The 19,586-nt window shown below is 31.6% G+C and overlaps 2 protein-coding genes across 2 annotated transcripts; one reads left to right on the forward strand and one right to left on the reverse strand.

Moving 5' to 3' along the window:
- Positions 1-2,169: 2,169 nt before the first annotated feature.
- LOC116208831 (two-component response regulator ARR22-like) lies at positions 2,170-3,100 on the forward strand. Its single transcript, XM_031542394.1, has 2 exons — positions 2,170-2,495; positions 2,784-3,100. The coding sequence occupies exons 1-2, from the start codon at positions 2,208-2,210 to the stop codon at positions 2,958-2,960; spliced, it is 465 nt and encodes a 154-aa protein (XP_031398254.1). The 5' UTR covers positions 2,170-2,207; the 3' UTR covers positions 2,961-3,100.
- Positions 3,101-4,925: 1,825 nt separating this feature from the next.
- On the reverse strand, positions 4,926-7,186 carry LOC116209531 (40S ribosomal protein S13-like). The gene is made up of 5 exons (XM_031543188.1): positions 7,008-7,186; positions 6,804-6,876; positions 6,063-6,201; positions 5,747-5,933; positions 4,926-5,220 (listed from the first exon to the last, which is right to left on the reverse strand). Exons 1-5 carry the CDS (start codon positions 7,028-7,030, stop codon positions 5,187-5,189), a joined length of 456 nt encoding a protein of 151 aa, XP_031399048.1. The 5' UTR covers positions 7,031-7,186; the 3' UTR covers positions 4,926-5,186.
- Between the last annotated feature and the right edge of the window lie 12,400 nt (positions 7,187-19,586).

Consider the following 19,586-nt stretch of genomic DNA (forward strand, 5'->3'; position numbering starts at 1 on the left):
AATGCCAGGGACTAGATTGATGTAACATCCGAATTGCAGGGACCAAATGGCCTACTCACTCCCGCCATTACATCAGTTCAATCCCTCATCAACTTAACAGAGTTTTAACATCGTCTGCCCTGTTGCCACAAAAGGACAAATCTGCTATTTGAAGGATTAGATTGATGTCACTAAGGATTACTCTGATGTCACGCCAAAATACAGAGACTTGTGGTGCTCCAGTGAGGGCCTAAATTAATATAACGAGGACCAAATTGATGTAGCATTTCAAAACTCGAGGACCCTTTTAATGTAACTAAAATCTAAGGGACTAAATTGATACAAACCTCAGGGACTAAATTGCCTATTTACTCGCTTTTGTTTTATTTTATGATCTATTTCCATCACTCCCGATAGTTTATGAAATGATTAACGACACTTCTCATTTCAAAAATTAATTATATATCATCCTTTCTTTCGTCGATGTGGCACCAAGAGAACATTTACTTTGCCATGCGAATCCCATATTACGGAACTTCACAAACCGACTCGTTACCTGATTTCTTTACCCAAACAAAATCTGACCCCATTTAAGGGGGAAAAAACAATAGAAATGAGTGGTGGTGTGTAGATAATTTTAAAATGATGGGGTGTCACTGACTATTTTACAAACTCTAGAAGGTGCCGTCGAAATTTACCATTTATTTTACCTTTTCTTTTATCTTTTAAATTATAGTGCTTCGTCTCTTCGGAAACATCCATATTGGGACAATAATCTCATCCATTATATATTTTACCATTTAATCTTGACCATCTTCAAATTACATATTTGCCCCTTATACTATAGTCTTTCGAATATTACTTTTACGATTTTAACCAACATAATAATTGAGTAGTTTGATTCGTCTTACCGCGTAGACCAATCATGCGTGATTTTACCATCAATAAACTAGCTTAACAAATCCGTCTATGCACCAAATTTACCCAATTAAGTTCATGAATTAAAAAAGAAAAATAAAAAGCAACTTGTTATTAAAAAAAGGAAGTGGGTTTATGGGGGGTGGGGCTGTGTGGTTCTGTGTGTTGGGGAGGGGCTCCCTCCTCGACGTCAGCCACCCCTCCCTTAGAGGGAGGAGATCCAAGCGCTGTCATCCTATCGGAAAAAAATCGTCTTATGCGATGTTATTTTTCGTAATTTATTTCAAAATTTTTTGGTTTCGGATTTTCGAAAAGCTAGAAATAGGTCATAAGCATACTGACTTTAGTACTTTTTACAATCTTAACTTAATTGCAATAATACCCTGATACTTCGTCTCAATTGTAATCCTTCTTATAAATTTAATATTTAGTAAATCAGCCCCCCATGTCTCAATGTTCTACATAAGACTTTGATCTTTGTGATTGTCCTCCTGAATCTCTATGTAAATATTACCGAGCTACTAGCATGTACATAACCTCATAAGATTTTAAGAAAAATTGTTGCTCTTAGCCCCTCTAATTTAGAATATTATATAATTCAAATTGTTTCGAGAACAAAATCATTTTTGTAAACCGCGATATCATCTACTGAATGCTCTATTCCTAAAATTATATAATTATTCATACATAAAAATAAAACTACTCTATAATATTATTACTCGATTAAACTTATCAAACATTTCATATCGTTAGTTAACTTAAAGACAAAATCATGATAATCAAAAGCTATGACTTGACTGAAATATTTTACAAGTAGCTCTGTATTTATTGGTGAAGAAAGATGCAAGAGCATAGTAAATATATATTGTGTGAGATTATTATGACAATTTTTTTCTCTGAAACGGATCCATTGTCTTACTTACAACAAAATAGAGTTTATCACACATGATGCTTAATTTGTTAAATGTGCAAAATTTTAGTTAATGATCTCTAAAATCGAAAATATCAGAGAACCACGACATGGCTAAATTTTAAAATGATAATTGCAAAAGAACTAATACTTGGACAAGAAGGGAGGGCAGGTATGCACCTTAACCAAAGTTTAGGGAGGACTTTAACAATAGTTATATTCTTCAGGTTCCATATAGAAGCAAGTAAATCGTAGATTACGAAAAAAAAATCTGCAATTAATTCTGAATTAAATGCACTACGATAAAGACAAATTTTTCTTGGTTATAAATTTAACTTATGAATGTCACCATTTGCATAGAAGAGTTTTTAGTTGATCAATAGTAAGCTTAGTTCAGATCATGTCGAACCAAGGTGTTGCTACTGATGGCACAAGCAGCAAAGCTGGTGAGGTCAAGATATCTGAGGAAAGCAAAAGTTTGCAGGGTGGTAAGAAGCTTTCCGTACTCATTGTTGATGATGATCAACTCATCCAGATGATGCACGTAGCCCTCGTGAAAGCCTCTGGAGTGGATGCAGAAATCCTGATAGCTGAAAATGGAGAGGTGGCAGTTGATCTTTGTCGTTCCGGGAAATCCTTCGACTTAATTCTCATGGACAAGCATATGCCCATCATGGATGGAGTTCGGGTAATGTAGACTATATATTATAGTTCCAATATGTTAAAATGAAGGAAAAAATTTGACCAACCCTTCCTTTTTTCACCCTAAAAGGCTAATCAATTAATATCTAAGTTTCATGATGACTCAAAGTTAGTAAGTACATCATGTCTAGATCTGGTTAATAATGATTAATTGAAGCACTTAATAATCCAAAGACTCAAAAAAGAAAAAAGCAGGAAGTATCTCTTATATTGGTTATTATGAGTGAAAATAATTTCTTATTTTTGATTAGTAATGTTAAATGCATATCGATAGGCGACAAGGGAGCTACGCAAGATGGGAGTCAAAAGTATGATCATCGGAGTGACTGCTTGCTCCATGGATTATGAAGTGAAACCTTTTATCGAAGCTGGTTTGAATGAATGCTATCAGAAGCCGCTAGATCCTGAGATGACGAAGTCGATCCTTGCAAAACTCAGCAAAGGCAACTGACTGATAGGTGATATGGTTGATTGTTCTATGTAATCAAAAGTTGTTCGTTGTAGTAAAATCTCAATTAATGCGAGCTCTAAATAGAGGAACAATCTACCGAAATTTAAATTGAATAAAGGGCTATTTTGGCTATTCTTTTCTTGGATAGACTCAATAGAAGCTCACTTGAAGAGGCTCATTAACCTTCACATTTTTTTTTTCCTTTCAATGAGAATACGAGTATCCTCAACCTCTCGGCTAAGGTTAATCCCGTTCAACTGTCGACTTGATCCTAATCCATTAATCTTTAAATTTAATAATTAGATTTGGCAAACTGTAGCTTATGTCATTAATCTTGTTGGCCTACTTTACTAAAATTCTTAAAGTGCAAAACGGTAGAATTAAAAGACTAAAAAAGATTAAGTGGCATCATATTCATATATGAAGCAAAATTGAATCATCGTGTGGTAAAGATTTTCCATCTCCAATCGAATGTAGGAATTTCCATCTGCAATCGAATCTTTGGTCGATAGCCCACATGACTATTTACAAATACGAAAATCCATCGATTATCAACAATGATAGGTAAATGATCCTACAAAATTGAGAGATGCCAATATATATATATATTTGAGTGTGGGCTACTGCCATTTTCTAAATTTATTTGCAAAAGAAGAGAACATATGTGATTTATTAGGTTGCATCTTGTGCACCGTCGGTAACCTTTTTTGTGATAATTTGGACTACTTCAAGATAGATTACCTCTAGATGGATTGATGGACATCCAGTACATTGTTTTGTCTACTACGAAATGTCGGTCTTTAATATCATCGATTTTCATTATCATTTTTTGGAGTAAAACTCAGATCACAAGACATGTAATAAATTTTTACTAAAATAACCTTTGGAAAACAAAATATTCATAATGTTGTTTTTAAATGAGTTAAATAGTTATATTAAATTATGATAACACAAATATTAATATATAAAAAGAATATCTTTAAAATAATTGATCATAGTAATCGATATTAATAAGTTATCTTTAATTAAATATAACACTATTTTTTATTAATATATATAAATAAATAACTAATTAATATTAACGTATGAATATCAAATAAATGAATTATTTAAGTATATATTTAATATTTTAAAAATGATCAATAGATATTTATATGTTTATATATTTAAGTAATTTAAAAATAGTTTAGTAAATCATTATTTAATAATGTATAATTATCTACCTATAAGATTTTTAATTATTAAGATATATCATTATGTGAATTTGGAGGAGGAAGATGATGGGGGTATTTTCAGAAGACTTCCATCACCAAAAAGAACATCAGCAAGTCTAATTTAATCATTTAAGGCGAAATGAAAATATTCGTTTTTAAAGTTTTCCTCTTAATAGAATCTTTTGCAGAAAATAACATTACCTAGGATAGGATTAATTAAATCTTATGACAAAAAATCAAAAGATTGGAAATCACAAACTATTAATGATCTAAGCGATTAACTTCATTGCCAATGAATTTCTCAAATCTCAGGGCATTGATAACTCGTACTTGCTTATACAGAACCCGAATGCAGAATTTGAGATTCAAGCTCAAGCTACCCCGCAAAGAATTCTAACACCATGATTCACCCGAGATCATTGTCTCTAGAAGTTGAACAGGGTTGAAGGGGAAGAGGGAGGGATTGGCTATGGCGGACGTCGAAGGGGTTGACATCAGATTGCGATAAAGACGAGCTCGAGCTTCTGAATCCACACGTCTTATACAGGACCCAACAATAGAATACCACCGATCTAGAATCGAAGAACTGAAATAGATTGACAATTTGAGGTTGGCTACACCATTTTTCTTAGTTCCGATCTTGACAAGGAAAGGGGAGAGTTGTTTGAGACATTTGATCCTCTTGCAGAGTGATTACCATTGCTGTCCAATATATGTAAATAAAAGCACGGAATGGCTGCCAAACAACATAAATAAGGAAACCGGTCGTTCGATTTCCAAAGTCAGCAAAAACATAAAGTCAAAACTAAGTTGTTTTTTGCACTCTTGAACTATAGCAAAATTTCAGAATATGATTCGAGTTCAACAACATAAGGCCGTAGTATGCATTTTCACCGGACAAAAGAGATTGCAATAAACAGAGAATAAAAAAGAGGGGGGTAGGGACAGAGAAGAAAAAAGGAACCAGTACAACATACGACCCTGCAGGCATCAGCAAACTTCTGTATAGCACCTATGCCACGAGTGTGCTGGCAGTTGTAGATTCACTGCGACAAAGGCAGAATTCCCATGTTATTACCATTATAAGATGAATGGTTGGCTTTTTACTCAATTCAGAAAAAATGCCCACCGGCATTTATCAGTTTGGTATTTCCATGTGTATAAAACAAAGGACAAATGAAAAGAAACTTCCACGATGATAGAAACAAGGAAGAAGACCATATTGTCAACTTGACAAATGATGACCAGCAAACAAGGTCATCATAAAGCATGTCCAGTTCTAGATTCTGATGCAGTGTATGTATGATGTAGCTATAGCAAGCTATTCACCCTTACATTTTGGAATTATAAAACAAAATGTCCATTTAACAAACAGATCAATTATTAATACTTGTATAAGCAGGCTTGCCCCTTCTCTACTACAGGACATGTTTTGAAAACTTAAGACAATTTGTATTATATATATATAATAAATCTGCAGATTAGTATGTGGAAAGGATAGTGGAGCTCATTCTTTTAAAACACCATAATGGATTTATATGTGATAAGAATGAGCAAGCGACTGGTACTTACTATTTCCAGACAGGAGGGAGCTTCTTAGTCTTCTTGTAGTAACGGGCAAGGCGGTGGATCCTGCTCTCGACAAGGATCAACCTGAACTTTGAGTCCTTGTCCTTCCTGTTCCTCTCCAAATGCTTCCTGATGGAAACTGCCGTCTTAATGAGATAGTACAAGTCCTCGGGAATTTCAGGCGCCAAACCTAGGACCAAAACCATTAACAAAGTCAATGATAGGGAACATGATGCAACCACCACATAGCTCTTCATTCTTCATTATGCTATAGAGAGAGAGAGAGAGAGAGGATCAGCACGAGGAATGAGATATTCACCATGAGCCTTAAGAAGTCGAAGAATCTTGCTCCCCGTGACACTCTTAACCTGAGCAATACCATGAGAATCTCTCAGAATGACACCAATCTGTGATGGAGTCAGACCTTTCTTTGCGAACTTGCAGATGTTCTCCTCAACCTAGACAAAAATGACGGACACCACCATGAGACCCTCTACGATTCGTATGTAATCAAGCAATGAGTTATCCTGCACTTAAAACAGGGGAAGAAGGATCAAGAGATCTAAGGAACCCCATAAATCTTCGGCGCAAAAACAGAAACTCTCCTCACTATATCACTCTCTTTCCCGCAAACATAATTAAGAACAACAATGTAATGTCTTTAGATTAAAAGAGCAATGTGGCAGAGCAGAAAATCTTTAAATTCTAGTAACACATCCGTCAAAGCTGTTTCAGCAACATTGCTGCACCCAAAAACCGCACCCAGACGATCAAAGCAAAATTCCACATTTCCTTTTTCACAACACCATCATGAAGAAAAACTCAAATCAGAATTAACAAAAGTTCATAGATTCATCGGTCGATCAAACACGAGATACTGATCAGAAGCAGGCCCTTTTATCGTTCTATTAACATTAACGATTTAATCGGCACTGCAACTCCAACATATGATTGCCAAAGTTTCCTTCCCACCCCTATGCTCACTGCAATTTTCTCAGCAGCCAAACAGATTGTACAACCAGGCGTCAAAGACAGAGAAGTATGGCGGAAGCAAACTTACATCCTGAGAAGAGATTTTCAGCCAACTCGGAGGCGTCCTCTTGTACGGCAGAGCGGAAGCTGAAATACCCTTACTGGAGCATAATCCAGAAGAACAACAACAACAAGAAGAACGAATCAATGGCGATTGATGATAATCAGTGTACGGATAAGAAAAGAAGAGAAGAAATGATGAGCAATTTCGTTCAGAAGCATAAGCACGAACCCTCCACTGTGCATGCGACCCATGTTGACCGACTGCGGATAAGCTGTAGCTCCTCCTCTGTCACCTTCAACCTCTTCCTCCTCCTCCCGGCGCGCGGAGCAAACCCTAGAACAAGAACTAGACGAGAAGAGGAAACTGGGGTCCTAGTGGTGCTGCTTGTTTAGGGTTTTTCAATAGTTTCATTAATTGCTGAGGAGCCCTCCAAGTAATTGTGTTTTACATTTTCGGCGCAGAGGTATCCCGGGCCTAGTTGGGCCGTCGAAAGTCTGCAATCCGGCCCAGAGAAATTGGGTCAGAGTAAGGTGCAGTTAATTAGTTGAACAAAGAAATATATAGGAAAAGAGAATGAAAGATAATGATAAAAATAATATTTTGTAAGGAGCACAAATATATGAAAAATGACTTATTTCATTACGTTAAAAACTCTTGCTTACTCATTAAGTGGTTTTTGACTTAATGATTAAGTAGATGGGACCATTTATCTTTCATCTTTCTCTCTTTCTCCTATTTATTTTTCCATGTAACTAATTTATAAATAATTTTTAAGCACTTATTTAATTAAAGTTGTAAACAAACACAGTCTAAGTTTCATCTCTCTAAATATAATAATAAAATAATAATATACAAGACTTGTACCCACGTAACGTGAAACTTAAAAGTATTTGTTTTGGGGTTCGTTTAAAATTTTTGCCAAAAAAATATTTTCTTATGTATCGAACATGTATGCAGAATATATTTACAAAATATAGAAACGGTCTTATTGATTTCAATATTTTTTTAAAAAAAGTATATTAGTTATTGGATTCAATGCTCATTGTGGGATTACCCAACAATTTATTAGTTATTAAAATTAAAACTTTTATTTCGTTGTACTAAGCCACTAGTTTTCTATCCCGTGCATTGTACGAATTCTTTTTCATATATTATTATACCATATCTTATGGTAATTATTTACATTTCCAAACACAAGTTTTCTGATTAAAAATAATAAAAAATTTCAATTATTAATTATAATTTCAATATTTATCTTAACATTTTTTTTGTTAAAAATTAGAGTAAGTTACTTATTTTTTTCCACATGGCCAGTTAATTATCATAACAATATTTTGAAACTATTTATTTCAAATGATATGCATCATCATACTTAGATTGACAATTATTATTAGAATATTTTTATGACAATTATTTTGAATTTTGAATAACATATGGGCTTCTTAACACAACAAAAGATTTTTAAAAATTAATTTCATTTCCTACAATAATTAAATAATTAAATTAGACTAATTTTTAATGGTTCAATATAAATTTTGCATCAAACAGTTCCAATTAGTAAGTATGATATTCTAAATTTATTTAATAGCAAATATATTATAGAGATTTGTTATAAATGACATCCTTATGATAAGCTCATATATGCTTACTTCATTACCCATTTTAATATGGAAATTTCTGACATCCTTTTTTAATTTCTTATTTTATCATAAGTTCAAATCGTATAATTGAAATTCAGCTAATATTCAATTAAATAAATGAAATTCACGTGATTAAATCAACTCTCTTAAACATTTTAAAATTTTGTTCATTAATGAGAGATCATTTATTAATATAGGATTCAATTTTAGTTATATGACCATAAGTTCGCATTTTTTTTTGTTGATTCGGAGTGTCCGAGCTTCGTCCAACTAATTTCAGTGCTCCGTGAATCATTGGTGGCGCATGGAGTAGATAATTACGCCAAAGGCGCTCTGGTGACTCCAAGGGATTTCAAACCTGGGATCGAGTGGATACATGAGCTCCTCTTTAACTACTGAACAAAACTCCTTGGAGTTATAAATTAGTAGAGTTAGTGATCTGTTATCATTTTTTGAAAATTTTTTATATGAATAACTAATTATTTTTTTAATGTTCTATCTTGTACACAATTTTCTTTTCATACATTTATTGCATTTATATAATAATTATATATATTTTTAAAAATAATTTGCCTTTCAAGAATCATAAAAATATCAAAAAATAGTTTAAAATTTCATACCATAATCTTCGAATAGTAACTTTTGATGAAGTTGGACTAATTAACTTATTGAGTATTTTTTTAAAAAAATTTCTCTTACAAATATGATATGTACATTTTTGTACTCAATTTTATATATTTTAATTTCTTTCACATGTCAATAGTTTATGATTTACTCCTATATATGATCAATTAATTATTTTTCAATATAAGTTATATAATAATATCCAATATTTCATTGTTATATAATTATAAACTAACTATTTTAACCCTAATAACTATGACCCCATTTAATGTTGAGTGGAGTCAATTTTAGCAATAATTTACTTCTTAAGAATCATAAAGTATCAAAAAATACTTTAAAAGTTCACAAAAAATCTTCGAATACTAACTTTCGATGAAGTTGAACTAATTAATTTATTCAGTATTTTTTAATTTCTCTTACAAATATGATTTGAACATTTTTATACTCAATTTTATATATTTTAATTTCTTTCACATGTCCATAGTTTATGGTTTACTCCTATATATGATCGATTAATTGTTTTTCAATATAAGTTATATAATAATATCCAATATTTCATTGCTATATAATTATAAGTTGGTCATTTTAATTCTAATAACTTTGACCCTATTTAATCCAAAGTGGAGTCAATTTTACTATATCTATATGGATATGGATGGATAATATGGATATGGATATGGACTCTCTTTTTTTCATTCGTTGCACGGGACTTTTACAACAAATATTTTTATTTACATAATTCAAACTTAATTGTTTTAGTTAATTTTAGGAATTTCATGAAAAATATTGCTTTTTTCTATTGTATATAATATTTACTAATTATATCCAAATATCTTTAAAAATTTTGATCAATTCATATATTACAATTATATTGGAGAAGTAGAAGAAAAATAGTGTTCTAACGTTTTCAAAAGTATCATTTTTTCAATCCGATGAAAGATTAGTAACTATAACATTTTTTTCTATTGCATTTGTGGTTCTGTTATCTTTTATTGTCGTGGGTAATTTCTTGAGATCTTAATTTCTTTGTTGTACTCTACAATATTCACTTATTTGAGATTTCTGATGAGTTAAAAAAGAGTTTAGAGGATAATCTTTTATTTTTCAAAGAAAATAAAATTTCACTATTTGTTGTGTTATTCTTACTCAAATTTCATAATAAATTTCATGAATTTGAATAATTTTAGCTAAAATGAATCAAATATTTCCACGAGAGATTTACTTAATTGAGTTTTTATAAGATTTGCAATAGTTTAAAACATTATTCAGTAAAATTTAAATTCATATAATTATAAATTTTCTTTATTTTCCTAAGATTATGAATATTTTTACTATTGAAATAACATGATTCGAATTAATGTATTCTTCATTTTCATATTTGTTACTATTATTTACAATCATATGTATTATTAATTAATTTTTATTAGCTTATTAATCTATGAATTACAATACTTTACTATTACACCCCATTTATTATACAAAATTGATGGTAAAATTTACATTGAATCGGCATTCGTATTGATGATAAAAATACTATTACGAGAACATTTAACGCAAATAATTAGTAGACTTATCTTTTATAGCTTATTTATTAGTGTTGGGGGTGGAAATTAATATTTTTTAGTATCATATTTAACAATTTAAAATAATTGACTGTAATTTATTTTTCTCCACTGAGATATATTGACCTAAGGCATATACACTCTAATCCATTAATTTTCTTTCATGGGAGATCAAAGTATATTTACTTTAATCAAATCTCATACAATTATGTAAGTTTTTGAGGATAATGTTTAAAATTTTTTTTTTCATTTTTTGGTATATATGTGAATTAATTGTTTATATATTTACAATTATGTGACTCTTTATTTGTATTTAATTCGTGTAAACATATCACTAATAGAGTATTTATTTTCTTTGAGATAGTATTTTTAATCATGAATATTATTACACATTTACCTTTATTTTAATATTTATTTTCTTATAATATTGAAGAAAATTACCTTTCTAACCCTATTTAATGTGTATGATATATTTACTTTCATGAGAGATCAAAGCATATTTAGTTAATGATAATTCAACGAATCGAGCCTTCTAGGTGCTTGCTTTCGATCTCATCAACTCCTATAATCATAAATATAACAAGAAAACAAATTATAAAGCATACTTATGTTGTTTATATATTCCTTATAACAAAACATGTTGCATTTGGTCTCGAAAGAAGGAACTTATTCTTACTTAATTGCCCTTAAGAATCTCATAATTAACTAACTTCAATCGTTTATCATAAGTAATGAATAAGTTATTCCAATCAAAGATAACTTGGGGAAGCAACTAGCTTTCCTTTAACAAATAACCAATCTTATTCCATAAGCCATTGTATTAAAATTTATAAATTTACCCAAACTGAAATTGTAACCAAGACTTAGAAATCCAACAAAACCGGCAATATTGTTTGAAAAGGAAAAGGTGGAAATATAACTTGAGGGTACTGACTCTAAGTTAAGTTACACAATCAATGAATGAACTCATATTTATATGAAAAAAAAAATGAAAATAACCAAAGAACGAAAGATATTAGATCAATGGCTAACTTTTGATCTTTCTCACACCATCAATTATATGACTTTCTACCCAAAATTTGTCTAAGCGAATAAGCGTGAATAATTTGCAAATGAGTTTATATATTAACAATAAATTCCATAGAAGCATTTCCTCTGTTTCCTAGCTTTCCACAAAAAATCTTGACTCAACTATTACTTCTAATTCCAGCCAATTAACCAACTCATTTCCCAATTTAGTACTCTAGGTAATTCATTATCAATTAATTCACAACAACGAATTCCGAATCAAACACAAGAAGCTCAACACAAGAAGAAATTAGAATCATTAATACATATGCAACATCTCCATAAACAAAGCGAATTCAGGCTCAAATTACTTCCTATGTCATTCTCTAAAGTCTTAGCCCCATTAAGTCTCCAATACAATCAAGATAAACACTATTAACCGCTCTTTCTATCCATGCATATCACGTATCCCTGCTCTGCTCAAATTTTGGAATCCAACCAATCACCCGTTACTACCCGATTTCAAGAGAAAAAAAATGATTAAAGAAAAAGGAGAAGTCGAATAACATGAAGTCAGCAATACATATCTAAGTTAGCCCGTACTAATTAAGTGCAAGCTAAGCCCTTCCCCTATGGGTCGGTTTTGTCTCCCTCTGCTCGGCCCTCTCTTCCATGAGTTTCATTCCGAGCTCCCGATCACCCTCTCTACCACTCTATTGCCCATCCTATCTCTTTGGTTTTGTCTCGAATGGAGCTCTCTCTCTCTCTCTCTCTCTCTCTCTCTCTATTTCTTCTTCATTTTCGTTCTTTTGTTTTCCCCAGCTAAAGTAAGACAAAGAAAGAAAGAGAAAGAGACAAGAGAAATGGAATAGATGGCGGTGGAATGGGTAAACGTGGAGCCCATGCCACCATTCTTTTTTTTCAACAACATAAAAGTATGTCATATATATAGATATATATATATATATATATAAGAATATGTAAGTATATGTGTATGTATGCTTGTTTGAAAGTATGCCGGGTCTCACAATCGCCTAATTTGGTAGAGAGGTCTTCATTTAAATCTGAAATTGTGGTCAAATGATGGACTCTACTACTATCATCTAAGACTTGAAAAGTTCTCACGTTAGCATATATTATATCCAAATTGTTATTTTTACTCATGATCATTTATACGAAAAGAAAAAAATAAAAAGGTTCTAACTTTACCCGACTTCCAAAATTTGTACTAAGAGGGCTACTTTCATGCATTACGGTGGTGTTATACAACATGTTTTACAATAAAGAGTTATTAAGACTAATAATAGTTACTAGAAAATTACTAAGATATGATGAAACATGTAAATACCCAATTCAAGTATCATGACCATTTATTTAAAAAAAGAAAAAAAAACAAGTACAAGGGTTCTAACTTTACCAGACTTCCAGAATTCGTACCAAGGGTCTACCTTCATGTATTACAGTGGTGTTATACTGCATGTTCTACAATAAAGTAGCACAAGTTATTAAGACTAATAATAGTTACTATAAAATTACTAAGATATAATGAAACATGTAAATACCCGATTCAAGTATCTTGACCTCATAGGATCCATAGAACCGTTTGCATCTATCGATAGCTCCGGAGTCAAGGGATTATTGTGATTTGCCGAATAATCTAAACATTTAAAAGGTTAGTCAAGTACAATAAGTTGATCATATGTAAAGCAAAAATATAAAAAGAAAAGGCTTTGTTACCTGATACTTGTCTTAAGTTTTCTTTCTTGGATTTTTTTTTCTTCCGCTTCTCAAGACTATGCTTTATTCTTTTATTAGGTACTCTTTTTGGTCTCATTTGCATTGGATCAAGCACTTGCATTTCAGTTTCATGCCCAAAACCGGTAGTTTTACCATCTCCATCCAACAATATATTATATTTTGCTTGCCCCTTTGTTGCCTTTAAACTTTTCAATTCTTTCTCAAGTTCATTCAAGCTTTGTTACGCTAATTTTCAGTATCATCATCATCCACGCTCAAACTCATAACAGCAAAAGCATGTCACATTAATTTATTAAGAAGCATGGTCTTTCATGGCTTGGATACATTTTTGGAGTAAGAGCTATCAATATCAATAGAAATTCTTTCCTTTTGCCAATTTGGTCCATCCTTTTTAGAATATACTAGGAAGGAATATTGGATGCTTCTTTGTGAAGTTCAAGATATGTAAAGCATGTCTACATAACCATCCTAATGATTCGAATAGTTTGCAACTGCAAGTAAGAGTGCAATCAATTGAATTGAAATGAGCAACATGCTCCGTTTTGCTTTCATTTGCTAAAGTATACGAGTACATTAGATCCCCAGTATCTGAACTCATAATGAATATAAACATGTTTTGTAAAAATTCATCTTGAAACTTTTTAAAAATTATATGAGTATACTCATCAGACGCATGCTTCAATAACTCATTATCCCTTACTACAAGCTTTTGTTTTCCTTTGGCACATTCAAAATCATCACAAACTTCAACATTTCGCATATTTTCTAGTTGCTTTTCATAATGATTAACAAACTCAGTTAAGAACATCACTTTACTAGCCATAGATTAAAAAACATTATTTGTGCTTTCACTTCTTTGAGTAGATCTTATGCCCGCTGAAAAAGTATCATTACTGAAAACATGAGACAATTTATGAACGCAATGCATATAGACGATTCAACCATTTATTATTTGCAAGGTCTCATTCCTTAACCATTTCACTCCAAGGTGTTTTCAAACTCAAATATAGATTTACAACCATGCAAAAGTCTTGAATAAAATATTTGCTTAAATTTGGGTTAAGATAAAAGATGGGGAATGTGTTGTGCAACATTCTTAGAAATATGCCACATACATAGACGATGCTTTGTTTTAGAAAATACTATTTCAATCGCCTTGGCCATAGCATGATCCTGATCAGTAAATATGGTTTTAGGATCTTTCCCCATTGCATGTAGAAAAGTTTGAAATGCCTAAATAAAGAAAACAATTGTTTCATCTACAAGAAATGTACAACAAAATATAACGTTTTTTGCAGTGATGAGTAACACCTATGAATGGAGCACATATCATGTTGTATTTATTAGTACGATATGTAGAATCAAATAGCACGACATCTCCAAAATATTGGTAATCAATTTTTGACAGTCTATCACACCAAAAAAGATCAGTCATTCTAAACTCATCATCCACTTGCAAGGAATAATAAACAATTCCCATATTCCATTCTCAATTTTGAATTTCACGTAAGCTCCACATTCACATCTCTCTATAGTCCTTTCATATTTTCGATCTTGTTTAAGAGAACCCTTAGGCCTAAACCCCTAACAACTACACAAAAAAATGCAAGTTTACAATTCACCGGCGTGATTGTAGTATTTCTTACCTTTGGGTATGCTGAATCCCTTATTGAAGGCATACAAATTGTATGCATTGTAAGCCTCTTCCTCGCTATTAAAAATCTGACCGACTAGTAATTACAAGTCCTTATTCGCTTCTCGTACAATAACGCTAGGAGTTGAGTCTTTAACATTTGCCAGAGAAATAAAATCCAAGATATAAATCATATAGATACTTAATGGCCATTAGTAGAGAAAATGCAAAAAGGATAAGGAGAATCATACCCATCAGTGAAACAAGATGATCTTCAATATTATACAACTTTTCTTTTAAAAATGATAAGAGCTTAAATGCAGAGGAATATGTTCATCCATGAAATGCAAATCGGATAGTAAACATGAGTGGAGTGAACAATTGCAAGAACTAATTATATAGGCAATGCATATCTCTAAATAATTATTGCACAAAAAGTATCCGCGAATTCAATAGTTTTGGCACAAAAATCTCAATTAAAAACAATACATCAATCCCTTCCCAAATGTTCTCAATGCATTTTGTTAATATAGAAATTCAAGATGGTATGCCATATAAGATAACTTATCAATGGAGAATGAATTATAAGAAAAAATTTCAAAGAGAAATGTAAAGAACAAATGTCAGTATCTTCATGCAAATTTCTCTTGCTTGCTCAATTTTGGTCTCCACTTTGAGGACTGCATTAACTTGGGAAAAAAACTTCAAACAAATTAGAATAGTTAAGAAAGGGAAGAATCAAGAACAAAATTAACAAAATAAGAGGGAGATAACGTAACTTCGTATCTCTAATTTGCTTCAACAACTAGGGAGAGATACGAGTGAACAAGAAAAATGAGAGGAGGCTGGCTAGCCCAGCTCGTATTATGCAAAATCAAGCAAAATTGAGGTTTGAGGTCTCGAGGGAGATGGCGGCCGATTTCCATGTAGGCTGATGAGATGGTGTCTGAATTTTCTAGCGAGAGAGGGGAGAGAACCAACTAGCTAGAGATAAGAGGCTGAGAGAAGACACGATGGAGATGGCGGTCAATTTCCATGGAGACAGCGAGATAGCATCTGGATTTTCTATAGAGAGGAGAGAGAGAGAGAAAAGATTAACGATGGAGATGGATAAGAAATGATAGAGATGGAGAGGAGAGAAGAAACGATGGAGATGAATAGGAGAGATGAGAACAGAAGGATGATAGAAAAAGGAAGGTTTTTTTTTCCTCTAAATAGGACAAACATTAGATTTAACACTGTTAAATGCTAGAGACTCATGAGGGTCCACATGAATGATTTGGCAAATTTTTATTGGTATTCTCTCACTAGTTAAATTGATATGCTAATGAGGTAGGACTATCTAATATTTTCTCATTCTACTCCCTATGTCTCAAAGATGGACCTGTTTTAATCTGTAAAGAAAGAAAGAAAGATTTGTAAAGAAAGATTCTTTGCATTGGTTAAAATATGCACTCCTTTGAGCTTAGGTTTCGGTTTTCGGGAATAGTAAAGGGAATGAGGAAAAAAATTGCAAGAGTACAAGAAATTCTATTACTAAGAATGGAACCCAAATTTTTATAATCAAATACGAATGTCACCGTTCTAGACATTTAGTTTTTTCCTTTTTCACGTGATGAACTTTTGAATAATATTGAATGATATTTTCTGACAGAAAAAAAAAACTGTGGATTGCCGATCTCGTGCTCTGTCCCGTGATTTCGAGAGAGGTTCTCTACGACCTTCCAGTTTAACAAAAAAAGCAAAAAAAAAGCTTCTACAGTCACTTAAAATATCATTATTTATTTCATTTTATTATTAGATCTACTTTGAATCATTCTTTATTTTCTTATTTATTTCGGTAATAACTTTGAATAATTTTGGATCACAAGAGAAGTTTATAGGCCTAGGATCAGGATATATAAAATCCATTATATGTGCTATTATATACTTCTTTTTTCTCTAACTTTGTATCATATTAAGCTTTTCTGGAAGGCTGGTGAAGCAAGTAACTCTGACCCATCGATTAATTAATTACCCTTTATAAATTATATCTAAAGAAGTGAATCCACTGCTGGACATGCATATGCATGACAAGCATTATTTATTTGGCCTTTCCCTCAAGTGTTGATATTATCCAACCAGGAATTTCTTAAAAACGCCTTAAATCTTCATGATTTTATGTGCATGCGATCATTCATCACGTCAACTCTTTCTTTGTTTTTTTTTTCCTTTAAGCTTATTAACTTTAAATAAAGTCCCGAATTTAAGTCCTATGAATAGAGAAAATTCACATGTTGAAAGAATTTTATCTATTAGTGGATCGAATTGAACCTAATAGGAATTAAAAAAATTGAAAATGAATGGTCAGAATTGAATTCAATAACTTTTGATTATGAGTCAGAAGGCAAGCGTTATTTCACTAAGTGCTAGTTTCTCTCATTATATTAAGCTTTTATTTTCAGTGAGTGGGAGCTTTTAACTCTACTTAGGTCTTCTGATCGATCAAATATGTTACATACCTACATCTAATATATACATACATACATATATATATATATATATATTCTCCTCGTGTATATACCCTCCTACTAGAAAATTTGACATTCTTACATTTTTATTGTTTATCAGAATAAAAATCAATACATATACATACATACATATATATATATATATATATAGGAACCTCAGAGCAAGGAATCATCGGTCTTATTCTGGGAGATTAAAATCTGTGGTTGGACTCGGGACAAAAGCGTGGGAGAGGAAGCTGATTGCGGGCAACGACTTCTATTAATTTAAGATTTTATTTTCGGTGGGTATTAGTTCTTTAAGTAGCAAATCCAATTGGGCAAGCGCTTACTTAAGCTTTAGTCATTTGCTTTTAGCATAAAACGAGAACTAATACAAGAAATCTATATAGGAATGAGTTTTTTTATCCGAAAGTTTCATATGTTCATCTAATTAGGCTGCTCGTCGAAAAGCTTGTGTATATATTTCGCGTATTAGAATTATTTAATTATAATTTACAAGATGACTGGTAAACAATTGTGGTATTATAGTTCCATTGGAACAATAAGCGGTCGGTCCCATTGCTCAACTCAATAACTTAAGCTATTAAGAAGACTCGAGTCTCTTATAAACTTATTTTTGGAATGTGGGATCTTAACATATCGAAACGGCCAACAGAATATACATCAAATAATTCTTCCATTATATTATAGGTTTTGTCTATTGGATTATAGGAGAGATTTGGAAATTAGAGGTCAAAAGTCAAAATTTGGGAAGAGTTTTATGATTTTACGTCAATTTCTAAATCACTAAATTATCCTTCGCACTTTCCTTACTAACTAAATTATTTCCCTAAAATTTGGGTTTTTTTTTTGATGTTTGGAGATTGTGATGACTAGGGAACTTCGATATTTGATCGCAATATAGTTTTTCTTTTTTATTCAGAAGTTTATGGCTTGTTTGGTTTGTGGATGAAATTTTAGAATCACAATTCTAACTTAATTCTACCCACAATAAAAGAAAATAACTCATACAAATTCAAAGAGCGGACCCCATTTATACCACTTTTTTCCATAACAAAACAAAATAATTCATACAAAGTCAAAGGGTGGGTCCCATTTATATCACTCATTTTCAAAATCAAAATCTGATTTTAAAATCCTACTATGAAACCAAACGCAGCATTAGAAATTTTGAAACTTGTTTGTATATAAATATTGTGGCTTATTTGCGCCGAACAATTCGTTGTTTGGAACTTGTATTTGGTAATTGGATATTTTTTGTAGCAGAATAATTTGTATAAATTGGATATAAGTCTGTAGAAGTATTTTTTATCCTCAAATTTTATTAACGGGCAAAAGACGGTTCTTAGTGGCTACCCTTCATATTAGTGAAAAGGATTTCGGAAATTTCCTTTGAAATATCAACGAATTCGGGATGGGTTTGAGATTTATTTTTTCTTGATAGGCTTGTTTATGGAAAAGTTTTTTTCTTTTTGTTTTTTTTATGAAAGGGTATGGAAAAGTTAGTGATTTAGAGTAAACTTAAAAGGAAACTATTGATTAAATACTAGTCCTTTTCCACCGAAAAAAATACTAGTCCTTTTCAATATTCTAATAGGTACAAAAACATTTCATCTATATCTATATAATGAAATGAAAAAAATAAGAAAAAAGTATTTGGAATTATTTCATAAATATAATAACATGAAAAGATAAATATTATTTTAAAATAAAAATACGTAACAATTTTTTTTTATAATTTTGTGTTTTCGACAGATTTTCTCGAGGGAAATCCTATGAAAACTAAAAAAAATTTAAAAAAAAAAAGAAATTAAATTCCAAGGGAAATGAAAATTTTCGAAGGAATATTCCCTTGATTTTTCAAGGGATTTCCAGGGATCTTTTCCCCTCATTTAACCGAGGGATAGGGAAACCGCAAATATCTTGCTTGAAAATGCACTTCTTAGTCTCATTTTAAAGGGAAATTCCCCTGCAAAAACGCAAAAATTCTAGTAGTGTGTTCAGATTTAGCCGAACTTCTATGAGTGGAGAATGCTACTACGCACTTGTAAGTTCTTCAGAATCCCCTATAA

The sequence above is a fragment of the Punica granatum genome, chromosome 5 (assembly GCF_007655135.1).
Source record: "Punica granatum isolate Tunisia-2019 chromosome 5, ASM765513v2, whole genome shotgun sequence".
In the NCBI taxonomy this organism is placed as follows: domain Eukaryota; kingdom Viridiplantae; phylum Streptophyta; class Magnoliopsida; order Myrtales; family Lythraceae; genus Punica; species Punica granatum.